The 15,692-nt window shown below is 41.8% G+C and overlaps 1 protein-coding gene across 1 annotated transcript in view; it reads right to left on the bottom strand.

Moving 5' to 3' along the window:
• Window positions 1-13,024, bottom strand: part of nova2 (NOVA alternative splicing regulator 2) — a 55,179-nt gene extending 42,155 nt beyond the window's left edge. The window contains exons 1-2 of the mRNA XM_072691884.1: window positions 12,109-13,024; window positions 5,496-5,639 (exon numbers count right to left, since the gene is read on the bottom strand). Coding sequence (XP_072547985.1) covers window positions 5,496-5,639; window positions 12,109-12,265 — 301 coding nt within the window. The 5' untranslated portion in view covers window positions 12,266-13,024. The remainder of the gene's footprint in view (window positions 1-5,495; window positions 5,640-12,108) is intronic.
• Between the last annotated feature and the right edge of the window lie 2,668 nt (window positions 13,025-15,692).

The following is a 15,692-nucleotide window of genomic DNA, read 5'->3' as shown; positions in this document are numbered from 1 at the left end:
TTATCTGCAAAAATGGCAAAAACAGTAAATGCTTGACATATTCTTGAAAGCTGACTTTTGTCTGAGCCTATGTCCATGTACATAGATGCTGATGTCAGACACATTCAGAAATAATACAGATAGGTCTATTTAAGACATGACACAGTTTAGGAGGAAAGTTTAAACATGCAGTTTGCGCACTGCTAACTGGTCCAGTATAAGCTTCTATTACTTGTTATATGCAGTACATTAGCCTCACAGCTCCAGAGCAAACATGTCTTGGCTAATTGATTTTCCACAGAACTATTGCTTTAAATATAGCTGCAAAGACTGTTCATTAGTATTGCACGTGAAGGTCACCCTGTCAGCTGAGGATTCATTTGAACAGTATTGTAGGCGTGTGCTGCAGCCAGAGCTGCAGGACTGGGACATGGGTAGGGGACCAGCTGGGGAAATGAAAGGGACAAAATGAAAAACCCAAAGAAAGACAAAGGAGCTGAATTGGGCTTTCTCTGCCTCTTGCCTTCATTTTCTTTTTCTCTCTATCCCTGCCGCTTTTAGCCACAACCTCATTTAAAGAAGTGAGTGTTCCTCACTGCCGTAGGACTGATCAATAGTATTTGTATTGCGGGCACGCAGGGAAGGATTTTAGATGGTGGTCGGGTTGGGGAGGGGATGTCGGGTGGAGAACAAGGAACCAATCTGACTTTCCACAATTGATTTGCGAGATACATTTGCAGCACTGTATTTATGGCAGGTCCCATGGTGGCCTTTTATTTTAATAGACTAAAAAGCCCCACACTGTGCCTGTAAAAGCACAGCACCCACGAGACCACGTGACACAAAGCCAGTGAGCAGCAGTGAATGACCTTAGCTAAGGTCATTACCCGCTACATTAAGATTCTCACACCAGAACCGTTAAGATCTGCTATGGGTCTGATTTAAGGCTTTCCCCTTAATGCATGTATTCGAAAAATGAGCAGTACCCACTGCAATGCATGACTGATGCCCAATAGCAATATGTGCAATAAAATAGACTCAAACATATACACAAAATCCAGTAGCTAGTTTGCACTTACAATTATGTTTTTAGATGTTTCCATTTAGTCACTGCCAGTATTAGCTATGTCTCCCATACGATGCTACCAACACTGCAACACGGCAAACTTTCAATGCCCTATAATGAACATAATTCGAATGTAGAAATAACCAAAAATCACAAATAAATAAGTAAGACTTACTCTCCAATCGAACAGACTAGTTTAATTGACTACTCGACATAGAGGAGTCAGCCATAGTCTGTTTACACCCCAGAATGAATTTAAGCTCTGCTTCAGGGGAAAACAACCCAGTGTCTGAAAGACAAGTGCTAAAATGCTAACTGTGTTCCTTATGACAGTGTGTGTGTGTGTGTGTGCTGTGCTGTGCATGCTTAGTTATCACTCTAGACATCAGTGTCAGCACCCTGTGTGTATAATAAGAACTGCTGTGGTCGCTGTGCGATGCCCCTGTAGCTGAACGTGAGGGTCTCAGGCACCGAGTGGCACCGAGGGCATCACCGAGCCAGTGGCCACCAAGCATGACGACACATGTGGAAAAGAAAACAAAGCCAATGGGGATTAAGGGGACCTCGTCTCTTCTCCAGCGAGCTGGTCACCACACACTCGGCTAGGCCCCAGATGCTCACTGTCGAGCCTTCCCAGACAATGTGGCTTTTACACACTCGAATAACAATAACACCCAGCCTATACTGTATATGTCACGCTATTTCTGGAATTCCCCGACAGAACTGATTATGGGCTTTCAAGCAGCTCTAACACGTCCTATTGCTCATATGAAAGAGTGGTTAAAAAAGAGAGGCAATTTAAAAGACTCATCACAGTTACACTGTAAAATAGAATTAGTTGGGATTACTGAATCACCTCAGCTCGTTTTAGTTGCCCTGGCTTAATTTTATTTTGTTTGGGTACACTGTACATAATAGTATAAATTACTAACTAAATTAATTGAAGGCAAAATGAAGAAAAAAAATATTTCCCAGAAATCATTTGGGTGAACTTAACTAATTTGTTTCTGAAGTCAGGAATTTTACCATGCTCTTAGCTGATTCAGTCACAACTAGTCGCTGGGATTCCAGCATCTGACAAATACCCTACTAATTACAATAAGAACTCTCCTTTTAAGGAAACTGATAACATCTAATAACGATGACTGAGACACTGTGTTGTCACAGATGTAATAGCAGACAAAGGACCCTCACATCTCAGCAGCATACATAAAGCTAAACGTCAAATGCAAAAGGAATATTTCTGGGTAAAAAAGACAAGAGAGGAAAAAAACAAACATACAGGGAAACTAATTTCTAGCCCTGAGTCAGATATGTAATATTGCGGCTTTTCATCTTTCAGTCAGAAAGCTTAGGCCCTAAGAAGATTACAGGGGAGAAATCAGCAATGTTGATAATGCGTGGGGGGAGGGAACGGGGTGTATGTGTGTGTGTGTGCGTGTTGTGTGTATGTGTTTGCGTTAGCTGCTGGCTGGGTATTAACTACTGAAAACCGCAATCATGGTGCGGGATTAAGACAAAGCTTTAATATTGTGCCATGCTCTGCTCAAAGGCACAAGAGCTGGACGCGGGATCAGTGGCCTGGGCAGACTAAAATAAATATCTACACACTGCTCAGCAAGAGACGAGCTGAGCCTCCTCTCTGAGAAAATGGATGATGCAACACTCATTCACCTGACTTATGTCAACCCAGGTGTGACAGCCTGGATCACAAATGCAGGATGCCGTTTTAGCAATAGCAGTTAGCTCTGTAGAAATTTAGAAATGTTTTACATTTTGTTAATTGTATAGCCATCTCAAACAGCAACTGGCAATTAGCTAATTAGAGGTAGCCTTATATGGGAATTCTGGGCTGATGGCAATATACTATGCCAATTCCGATGCTGATACATATTCTTAATGTTTGGACTGTAGACATTATTTGTAAAAAGTTACAGATGCAGTAAAATGTAAAATGCAGATACTGCAGTAGCCCAGTATTCTCTTAATGTTCAGTTCTAGCACTACAAGAAATGCCCCACTAAATATCAGTGTGAAATATGGATCCCATCTAAACATCATTACTTAAGAAAGTACATTAGTGCAGTGCCTTTTGCCGGGTATGATCTGACAACAGTGGTTCTGCCCCGCTAAATCACCACAAAGGCCAAATTATTAATATTAGTTCATTTTATGAACCTGTCTTCACTGCTCTAAAACTGCTCGTACTGCAGTTTTAATGAAATAAGCTGTTTTATGAACTTGTTGACAATCAGTTGTGTTAAAGGCAATTTTACATATTGCTCATTTCTCTGGATCTAATGTGTGAGGTACCTAAGTGAAACCAGTGTGCACACAGCAATGTGCACAACAGCTCTAAAAATGGGCAGAAACTGTTAACAGATTATGTCTCTCTTTGTGGGTGGACTGGAAAGGATTTGATGATGCCTTTCCAAATGTACTGAAAACAAGTGTCTGAAAAAACAACCAACTGGAAGATTCAGTGGCTCGCTAGTGCTACTGCTCATCATCAACTCCTACTCCTGATCTACCTAAGCAGAACACACCTGTGTGTGTATCCAGCATCACAGCGGATCACTCCATCTTCTTCTCTCCCACTCATTCACACGCTCATTCCCACCCTCACTCACTGACTCACTTCACTCACTCATTTACCCACCATGCTCTCTCTTTACCACTGAATAACTGATGATCAAGGCAGCAATTGACACATTTTTGATGGTAGAAATGTAGACGTTCAATGTTCAAAACATTCTCCGGACAGCACATCATCATTTGTTACATATTATGATGATTACTGTTATCATCTGGAACATTATTACAGTCATTATCTTGGTTGCCTTATCCTGATGCTACTTTTTGGCCTTTGCAAGCTGAGCGATAGCACTTTACAGATACAAGGTTATTGTAAAATATGGCTGTCGTTTTCCAGGAAACCTTGCCGGGCTTATATTGGGAGAGAATGCATCTAATAAATCTTTTCGCCCGCAGTGACGAACACTGGCCAGTTTTGGGCCAATACTGCTGTGCCCAGCTAATTGCCTCTGAATTAAATGCTGCCGTGGCACTTATCTAAGATGAAGTAAGAAGAGAGTCTTTGGTAGAGGGAAGTGGCCCTACCGACCATTGAGAGGATTCTAACCCAGCCTGAATTAGGCATGCCGGACACTGCTTCAAAAAAAAAAAGGCCTCTCCTCCCCCCACTCTGGAGGCAGCACAGCAGGTGGATCTTTTGATTTGTAACCAAGGAAAAGCTCATACTCATTTCCATACAGATGCCCCCTTCACTGCAGAGGAAGAACCCCCCAACACACACAGCACTCCACTCTAGCAAACCACAGTCTGTTCTGAAAAAAATGGCCTGCGACTGCAGCTTTAAAGCAAAGAAAAAATGAAATTTACACAATTTTACTTTTAATGTGGTGAATCAGCCAATACATGATTGGTGCCTGATGTTTGATTCTTTGATTATTTGATTGAAAATAACCCATCATGCAGCATATGTTTTCCAGTGTGTGACGAGGCCCGTGGTATGTACAATGCTTCTGGAGAATAAGCGTTCATTGCTTGTGTGATACTTTAGTCTTATAGCTGCAGAGTCTTAAAAGGCAAACTTACCAAATACCAAAACATGTCTTGAATACATTTACATCAATTTGGGATTTTCTTTTTGTTTTTTAGCCATTGCTTTAAAATGATCTCAGACTCTCACTCTCTCTCTCTCTTTCTCTCCCGTCCCCTAAGTTCATTAGTCATTTCAACTTTTCCAAACATTGGAACATTAGAACAGTCAAAGTTGCCAAAACCAATGAAAGGGCGTAGGACGGGCCTTTGTAGGGAGGTGTCTTGCATCTGGCATCTGCTCTAAGCCCGGAGTGTCCCAGGGGAAAGGGACAGAGGTGCCCTGTTGGTCACGCCAACTATGGGAGGATGAGCAAGTCTCACAAAGCTCTTTTAAGCACGAGCCCAAAAGCCCCCCGCTACTCCTGACTTCCTCTCAGACAAACATTTAAAAGAATCTCAGCCCCAGAAAAGCAAGCTATTCTTTACATTAAAGAAGCTATAGATACAAACCGACTACAGTGTATATATGCACTGTATTAGGATCCTTCTGTAACTTTTCTGTCCCCGCTTGACAAACCACGCCATGCAACGTCAGCCTTGATAAAGGCCATGTGTGGTGGCCATATGCCCAAAGGTGACGTCCTACCATATGATTCTCATTGAACATTAGGCTCAGTGCCTCTTAGAGAAAAGCCCACATAGTTGTGTCTTAGTTAAGACAGCATTCATAGATTAAGTATACAACCACAGTGATAACAGATGATAATGATGTGCTTTTTCAACTGGGTGCAACAGAATGTGGAAGGCAAAGCAAGCAATCATAGACAACTGAAAAAGAACTTAATGTATGAGTGTTGATTTTTTCTCTTTACATCTAGAGACTTACCTGGGTAGAAGTCTTTGGATTTAGACAGCTTGATGGTGGCACCAGTCTCTTTCTGTAACTGCACAATCGTCTGACCACCCTTGCCGATAATGGAGCCTGCTGCGTAGCTCGGGATCAGCACCTTCAAAAAGTACTCGCCTTCTTCTGGAGAAAGAAAAAAAACAACAAGAAAATGAGACTATGGTACTTCACAGAAGCTTTAACAGAAGCTTTAACAGGGGTCTCTCCCCAGATACACGGACACATGCTCTTCTCATAAATTATGTATGACTCAGTTCAAATGTTTTATTGTTAATCTGTGGAAAAATGTTGGCTGAAGATGATTTAACTGATTACTAGTTGTTTAATCATCATTTAAAAAAAAACATAAATCATCTTCAAGCTTTAAATGAGATTCATTAAAAAACATCTCACTGTAGCTAATTTCATTGTTGCTAGGTCCCATATGGTCCAAACGTATGCACAATTTATCAAAGGACGTCAAATGCGTCATTCATCAAAAGTAAGAAAGCCTTAAACATGTACTCATACAGTTTTTAACATTTATAATCGACATCAACAGCACAGCAAGACAGGGGTAATTTGACAACAGGTAATGGCACGAGCCTTCTTGTATGTGCCTAGAAAAAGCCAGGCTCTACCTGCCTGCTGCTTATCCAGGTCAGCAGAGCCAAAGTGCTCACAGCCACCGCCCTCTGACTTTAACATGACATTGTATCCTCCCACCTCAGCCGCTTGGGTACGCGCCTAATATTCTACCACAATTAATCCGTGTCAGCTCCCAGAAGACGGGCGCTTTAGATTGGATTGGTATTCTGGAGGAGTGATTTATCATCTGCAGCCATTCTGGTGGGCAAGCTAAGCTACACACACTAACGGCCAAATTCTGCTGGCATGAAAAATAGACAGTAACTATACAATTAATTTTCAAGCACAGCTGAAGAAACAGAGCGAGGGCAACAATGGAAATGAATGCGTGAGCACGTGGCATGTTTGGGTTTGAGAAAGAAGCTGCACAAGTAATACTGCATAAGCACCACTGGCACCACGAATAGCTAGGCGGGATTCTTGTCAGTCTGCTAAAAGATGCTTTGATCCTCAGAAAGGTCAGCAGATTGAATTGTGGTAGAATATGATTGGTAATGATGGTGCTTGAGCTAAGCATAAGGCAGGAGTGTTCAATTCTGGTCTGTGATATCTGTCACTCTGGAGAGTTCAAATTAATCACCCCTGGCTGTAATATTAAGATGTCCCGAGTTTCATAACCTGGATCTGGATTCATTACCTAGGGTAGGAGCTAAAGTCTGCGGGATGGGAGATCAACAGGACCAGGACTGGGCACCCTAGTCATAAGTCACTGCTTACTGGGTAGGTTTAACAGTCTCTTAATTATCTAATCTTCTTGTTCTAATCTCATTAGAATCACTGGACCATCTACAGTATCTATGTGTGTGGGAATCTGTACAGTCTGTACTGATTTCAGAAAACAGACACTGTTGTTTGTGGTTCTAGCCCAGTCCTGATCATATCACTATAATGGAAGACAACAAACAGTAACATATCTTGGTGTGCACCTCTCCCTGAACTTGTCGATACATTTGCCAGTCCCCATTGCATTTAATCAACCTGAGCCCCAGTATTTTCTTTGTATCGACACACTATGGCCTGACATTCCAAGCTCTATGTAAAAACCAGCACAAGTACATGCTTTTCTGCAATGACCCAGATTCCCTACAGAGCCAAGACTGCCCTCCTTTTGATTTGGATGTGTCTAATTTTAACCACCCCTGATTAATATGGCAGGGGGTTCATAAATAATGTGTATCCTGCATGCATAAGTATCCTCTCTTCAGAAATGTCTAACAAAGAAATCCAGGGGCCACTACATGCTTGGTATTCTCTTGATCAGCCATAAGTGAATGCATAGATTTCCAATTTATTGACTGCTGCTAGAAGATGTGCTGGGGGACAAGGACTAAGTCTGACAGACATGAATGATGGATGGTTGCTTAAAATGTATGGCATGTTCTCTTTCCATCTTTAAATCAATACAAAGCTGAATGAATCTTATAACATTTTTTACAAATTAATTCACCATGACAAAAAGTCAATGAAAACATCAATGGCATTACAAACATAACAACAACCTAATGGGTTTGCTTTCATATCATCTGCACTTCCTGTATACTACAAAAGTCCATAATTCTGCACTGAATTCATTCTGCCCATAGATCAGAAAATCTAACAAATACACTAAAATCCAGGTTTAATTCCACTCATCACCTTAGGATAAACCAAAGACTCGTAATGGTTTTCGAGTGATAGCAGGTAACAGGTGCATGAAACTAAATGTAGCAGGCTGCTGGTTTACAGTGCACTGCAAGTGCCAGATCCCTCTGCAGTGGGGTACTCAGACCAGCATTACGCCTCTTAGGATTTCCCAGGGTATTCCCAGGTAGCACTGGTTAATTTCTGGCAAACACAGAAAATCTTTGGCCTGGATCTGCATTGCCAGGGGGACTCTTTATCCTCCCATTCCAAATCAACATACAGGGACTACAATGACTGTGCAGTCCAGGTTTCAGCAGGAACAAGGCTATTTCCTGTCGCTTCTCTGCTAATTGTCCAGTCTGGGAAACATTAATGTATGTGTGTATGTGCCAACTTGTTATTGAAGGAAGCACCTCCAGTCCAGGATACCCAATGTGCTCTTGTGGGAAGAAAACAAGAACCGCTGGTATGCTTTCCTCTAGTACACCGAACACCTTCTCCTACTTCTAAAGGTTCTGCTTATACTGAATGTGCTTATACACATGCTTTTGTTCGTCGGTCACAATATATACCGAAAAGGTATCATGTATAGGTTGGCATGCATAAACAAAGTCATTGGTTGCTAGGGGCTCTCCAGAGATGGGAGGCTCAGAATAGACAGTATCAGCCTGGGGATTGAAGGTATAAATCCAGGGATCTTGTGTCGAGCCGTTTGGGCCAACATGGCGATCTACAGCTTGAGGGCAATAGGGGCAAATATAGTTCTCCTAAGCTGGATGAACGAAAATAAGAAAACAGGTTCTGGCTCCTGGTTTGTATTTCTTCTCTGCATATAGTTGACCATAATATAACAACTTCACTATGCCTTGTTACCTTACTGGACTGAGGGGCAACTTATTTTTATCAAAGTTTCAATTTCTGTGTATAATTACAGTGTTTAAAGCATCTAGACTAAGCCACTTAGCGGAAGGACCGCTCTCACAATGGACCATAAACAGACTGATTAAAATACACACTAACTTACAAGCTAACGCTAACATTAGCTTTTTCGCTGGATGGCAAGAAAAGTGTAAGGGGCTCAATGCTTTTGTTCCAACATGGAAAATGGCGTGAAGAGGGGACCAAATCTTTCTTTTTCGCGTAGCTCTTTTCATTGTTCTCATCCATATTCATCGAGCATCCTGTGCTCCATTCCGCCACAGACAAGCACAGAGAGGCGAGCGCCTCATCCAATCCCGTGCTACCCTTTTCAAAAGCCCTGCCCAAAGCCCCCCGCCCTTCGGGAGATTTTTTCCTTTGACGCAGTGCTTTTGGAACGAGAAGGAGGAAAAGAAGAAGAAGAAGAAGAAGAAGCAGCGCCCCCTTTACGTTAAAATCATTCCGAGATCAATAGGCAGACATGACGGTGGTTGCCAAGGTAATCAATGGGCCGGCCACCACCAGTTGGGAGACGGAGCAGGACCGGCGAGGGTGAAGGCCGAAACAGAGAGGGGATTAGAAGGGATGGAGAGGGTGCAGGATGGAAAAGGGTGAAGGGAATGAAAGCATGGCTCCCTGAACCAAATATCTGCAGCAACGCAGCAGCCACCCAGGAAACTTAATCGGGGGCTGGTCAGCCACGCAGCTGCATTAGGATTACTGTACAGAACTGTCACTCGTCTTTGAATGAACTAGGCCGCAGTGAGGAAGCAGCTATTTGTCCTCCCTGTAAGGGAGTCTTAGAGGGTGGGGGGGTTGATCTTCAAACACAGCTGGCAAATCATGTTTATGTAAGACCTCCTTTTGAGAGAGCTGCTCAGTCTACTCTTTTACCCACAGGAGACATCCTGCTCTTATGCATTTCTCCAATGAAGAGAAAGATGGTGCCTTGGTACTTGGTACAAGTAAATTCAGACAGAACTGTAAACTTATCTACCAATAACATGAAAAACCTGCTTGTTCACAGACCAACTTGCACCTTCCCTGTGCCATCACCTACCTTTCCTGAATGCTCCCAACTGCCTCTCTTGCTCACACACACATACACATTCACACACTTTCTCTGGCCCATTTTCTATAAGAGGGTCAGAGTCCCCTCACACTGCTCAGCAAGGACATCTGCATCCGCTACTTCAGCTTCTACAAGCCTGTGCCTGTGCCAGTGCTTCCATTTACAAAATTACTATGTTCTACTTTATACATTACATTATTTCTCGGGGCACAGTTCATGCAAACCAAGAGCAGGTTTATGGTAGTGATGGAGCTAAAATAGCACTACTCTCCTAATGACCTCCTGGCAAGCAAATTACTCTTCCTTTTAGAAAACTCCCTCTCTCAGTTCATGGACGTTTTTGCATTACATGGTACATTGTGCTTTTTCTCGAACACTGTCTATAAGGAGGGATGTGTGGTATTAAATAATACTTTTAACAGTTTATTTTCATATAACATAAAAACACACAGAAGGAGAAACATATTTCTGATTCTTTGCTCAACACTTTCCTAAGCATGTGTTTAAAGTTCATTTATATTGGCTAAAAACAAGAAGAATATGAAGTCATACAGATAAATGGGTAGCGTAACTAGTATCTAATGCTTAATAATAATTTTTGAATAAAATGTTGAAATGTAAAGTACTAGGCTATGCCATGCTGTAGCATTGTATTCAGTAAACGCACAAGCTCAATGCTCTCTCTATAAGTGGGTCATTTCTGGCTACTGAATATGGAGCATTTATACCATTCTGAGAATGGCAGCAACAGCGGCCTTCTACAATACCAATGCTTTTCCTGACTTGTGCTTTGATTAAACCATTAAACATTATACTCCACATTAGAAGGCAAACAGGCCGAAAATCTGTATGTCTTTTAAAGGAATATAATATAAAACAAATATTACAGGCCTTGTTCTGCCTATGCCCACTTAATGAAGGAAGTATACACAAGCATACAATTGCTAATGTTACAGAGCAATACTAATATACAGAATTTATTAAAAGCAAATCAATTTCAAATAAAATCATTCTTCATATTTTTTGTTTTAAGTTTGACTAATATTATGCCACCAAATTAATGTTTGTCTTCAGATTGCTGTAATGTTCACAATATTTCATTTTCAGTCCTTTGTTGTTCACATGATGCAATATTTCCCCAGTTAAAGTAATCATACCTTTTACTAAAAATAAACATTTACAGCCCAAACCAGCATAAAATCAGGTTTCAGCTGCATCAATCAGCCCTCATATCAACATATTTATTTTCCTATTTATTGAAGTTGCATTGCAGTGATATTTTGAAGGATAATGTGGGGATACTGAACATTAACAGATAATCCCTGCCGCTACTGCAGGGCTGCTCTTACCATCCTAACAGCCATTTCATTTGGCCAAATGGATGGTGTTTGTGTGTAATGCCTCCCACGGGTGCTGCATGGTTTTGGCTGATTGGCAATGCGTAATGCTCTCCATCGATTCCTCCACATGCAAAACACTGGGCCAGAGACCAATATGCGAGTGTAAGCTTAAACAGTGTTGCACAGAGCAGATCCTAATCCCCACGGTGAGAGGTGTGGAGGGCAGAGGTCAGATCCAGCTGCCCACCCTAACCGAAATGAATCATCTTGTGTGAGACAGGCCTGCTGCATGTGCTGGACCTGAGCACAGGGATCTGAGGTGTCTACGCACATTCGGTGTGAGGCTGACAGTGTAGCCTAGTGACAGGCTCAGACGTTGGCATGGCAATGTGGACAGGCTGTGCATGCTTTAGGCCTTTGTTTTTGGGAACTGCATACAGCACGAATGCCTCAATATGAAGCCCCGTGGTCTTCAGACATGTTTTAGCTTCGTACGGTGCAGATTGATGGCGAGCACTGCTTCATAATGCAAGGTCATCTGCGGTGATGCTAAGGATGCAGATGCACGAGCACTAGCTCTTCTGCTTGTGTTATAGCCTTATGTCCATCTGTGTTTAGTATCAGCAAACCCTGAAGACCAACCTGATTTTAGAAAAGCATGAAAAACGAAGCAACACGAGTATTAAACTGTGGTTGGTTGTGTACTATGCTAGGCTACATCCATCAAGGCCACTGTTGTTATTATTATAAAATGGACGCACATAGCCTATGTGTTCTATATCCGGGTCCTTTTGAATCAGAGCAGCAGAACGGGCCTATTTTGGAGGAAGGTGATGAGGAAGATGATGATGATGATGATGATGCAGGATATGCAAAAAAATGGAGATCAACCTGCGCTTCCTACGCCATGCTCGATCATCCCGAAAACCCCATGCACACACACACACACACACACACACATACACACACTCCCTACTGCACTAGATAGAAGCAGCCCTCTGGCCCCACTCACCTCCCGTGTTGGTGCGCTTGGTGCTGCTGGCCTCCGTGGGGGTCTCCAGTGGTCTCTTGCGGGAGTCCGGCGGGTCTGACTCCATGTGCGGCTGCTGACTGTGGTGGTGCGGGTTGGAGAAGATGCCGTTCTGCTGCACTGCCCCGCCGGCCATCATTTTTTCTCACGCCTGCTGCGACTCTTTATGAGGGTCCTTCTGTTTCTTTCTCGCGCTCTTTCCTTTCACCCCTTTTTCTTCGACACTTACAGAAAGGTGTACAGAGCCTCCTCGACTGTGTGTGTGTGTGTGTGTGTGTGTGTGTATGTGTGGGTGCGTGAAGAGCTGAGCCGTGAAGAGAAGAGCCGAGCCTGTACGCGCGCGATCAGCGAGTCACATCAACGGCTCGAGGGCAGCACGCGGGGTTCCGTCAGGCTGCTTCAGAAGAAAAAGCAACGATACAAAGATATTTTTTCTGGGTTTCTTTGCGTTTTTATTCCCTCCTATGAAGCACTGCTCCCCTCTTTAGCGAAGCCTGTGATCGCGCTCTTCCTCATGGATATGTAGAGGCGAGAAAATGTTAAAAAAATAAAAAGAAATAACACACAAAAAAATGGTTAGACAGAAAATGGGAGGAATAAATAAAGAGAAAATAAAGGTGAAACAAAAAATAGGACGCTGAAGGCGCTCCTCGGCTCGTGCATGAACGCAGCTCCGCAGCTACTTGGACGGGTTACGCTCGGATATGTCTGTGTAAAAGTCCAGAGGAGAGAAGGACGCGGTGCGTGAACGCAAGCTCGACTGATTACCGTCTTTCTGTCTCCCTTTCGTTTTGTCGTTGCGTGGTTGTTTTGTTTTCCGCCCCGTGCTCGTGCGCTCTGAGTGGAGGATGCTGCAGTCTCACAGCATCTCTGCGCGGACCGTCGGGGCGCGAGCGGCGCGTGACGTCACGCGGCGCCCTGTCAAATGTGGAGCCAAAGCGCTGCCCGTCTCGCGCCGCGATTGGACAGAGTCGCTTTTGAGACAGCCAATCAGAGGCGCCGTATGATAATGAGAGCGAGAATAGGAGAAGGAAGGGAGGGGAGAGAGGGGCGGGGCGCGAAGAGGCAGAGCAGGAGGCGTCATTCCCTCATCATGGCACTGAGCTGTTCAGAGCAGTGTATAAATACAGTGGCGATAATGATGATTATGATTATTATTTTTTTTTTACAACAGCTCATAAAATGTTCAACACATGCCATATCCAAGTCACAGATGTATGAAGAGTTTTACTTGCCCTTTTTCCTTTCTTTCTTTATTAGCTTATAAATGTTTGGCAGTAAAACATGTACAGTACTGTTCAGCAGTGATTAGTACTGTGCAAAAGGTTTAGGCGTTTGTGGAAACTTGGAGTTAAAAGCTATCTTGGCAGCAAGAGCTTAAGTGCTCATTAAAACATGAGTTTTAGAATAAATACAAAAAACAACTGGGCTAGTGGATGTACGTCACTGTGTTCATTAAAGCATTTCCAAAGCTCTCCTCTTGAGAGTCTACAATTAATTATAGTTATCACCCAGCACCTGGTTTAATGATACTGGATGCTTTCCAAAATAGCTCAACAAGATATGTGATAGCTGCTGTCTTCTAAATAAGAAATTATGTTTTTTACTGTATTTATGTTTACTTGCATCTGGATTAACGGAAAAAAAACTTCTTACTACCCAAATTAATCATTTAAAATAAATGCTTATGTTATCTAAAACATCTGCACTGGACTGTATGTTGGTAACTTTACTAAATAATGGAAAAATGTAACACAATTTTATTCCAAGTCATATTGGACTGTTTCCAATGAATCATTTGTTCTATTTTCACACAATGTAAAGAACAGCCAAAAATGGCAACAATGGAGAGCTGTTTTGCCGTATAGAGTAGGCCTGTGACACAACACTACAATGGAAGATTAAGAAATACTGACACAGACCCTAAAGTAGCTTTCACCTTTCAGCTTTCACTAGCTTTCACACCAAATGAAGTTGATCAGCCGAGGCATGGTTTGTGCAGTGTTAGCTCTTTCAGTTGTGCACTGGAGCTAAGTGCAGTGCTATTAATGAGCTAAAAGCAAATCAGTCTTTATCATCAAAATAACATCAAGTGATTGGACAATATTGTATTGCATCAGTCTCATTGTTTTACTGAAAAGCTAAAGAAGAAAACGTTAGCCATCTTAGCAGTTTGACTGCAAATGTGTACATTTTTGGTGAATAATGTATTAAAAAGCAATGACAGGCTCCAGTAGAAAGGTAAATAAACACCAAACATGTCTTTGCCAATTGGAGTGATGGAAAAATGCATGAATTATCTCATTAAAACTCTCATTAAAACCTATATATTTGGACATGGAGTGAAAACAAATTTGACAGGGTTTGGTCTTTTTTTTTTATATATTTTCAAAGTTATTTCATATCATCAATGATTCCATCATGGGAGATTTCACAACACATTCATTTCACACCTATAAATGAGTTGTTTTTACAAGATAACCCTATATTTGCCTGCTTGCTCCTAGCAGTGCTGTTGGGATTGGGACAAACACCCATTCCACCCATTGCTGACACAGATGTGCAACTGCACACACACACATACACAACTTGTCTAGTCCCTGTAGAAATGTGTAACCAATAGAATAGGACTCTCTGGAGTAGATAAACATGAACCTATTGGCACCATGCCTTTGCCAGGCGTGGACTAGAGGGGTATAAAGCCCCCCAGTGTTCAGCTGTGGAGCTGTGGAACTGTGCTCTCTGGAATGATGAAGCTCTATACAATACTTCTGGGATAAGTTGAGGATGAGATAAGGTGGTGAATATCCAACACCCTGACCTCACTAATGTTCCTGTTGCTGAACACAATCAAATATACACAGTAATGCTTAAATATTTAGTAGAATTAGTAGTCATTAGGCATTAGAGACAACAAAAGCAGGATAAACCCTTTTTTATTACCTTTAATTTTAATAAGTTCAATTGGTATTACGTCAAATGTATGTTAAATGTGAAAATGACGGGCTTTGACTTTTTTGTATTTCCTGCCACGGCCTTATGCGAAAAGAGGGAAGGCCATGTTCTAAAGCATTACCACTCCCACATTTGTTCGTGTGGTGTAGTTTAGTGGCTCATCTTAAAGGAAGTGCTTCAATTAAAAACAGCAAAAAATTTCAAAGTTGAGTAGTTTTTAAAGTACAAATAACTGTATCAATATTAGCCACTAATTGATTGACTATTGATTCAAAAGTATCAATAGTCAATATCGCTACTGGAAAGGAAAAGAAAATATGCTGATTTATTAATTATTTAACACACCTGAATTAAAGCCTTTTAGACTAGTAAACTATGCCTTGCTTTTTGGATAACAATAATAATAATAATAATAATTATTATTATTATTATTATTATTATTATTATTATTGTTGTTGTTGTTGTTGTTGTTGTTGTTCTTTTATTATTATATTTTCAAAAATCATAATTTACATTTTTACATTGTGTCAAAATTGAAAGGTCTGTAAAGGTCCTGCTTTGGAGGTTTTTAATTAATTTGTTAGACTAAAATGCAGTTGATTTAAATGTAT

Source organism: Salminus brasiliensis, chromosome 11 (assembly GCF_030463535.1).
Source record: "Salminus brasiliensis chromosome 11, fSalBra1.hap2, whole genome shotgun sequence".
NCBI classification, from domain to species: domain Eukaryota; kingdom Metazoa; phylum Chordata; class Actinopteri; order Characiformes; family Bryconidae; genus Salminus; species Salminus brasiliensis.
The sequence above is the reverse complement of the archived record's forward strand: the minus strand, read 5'-3'. Positions and strand labels throughout refer to the sequence as shown.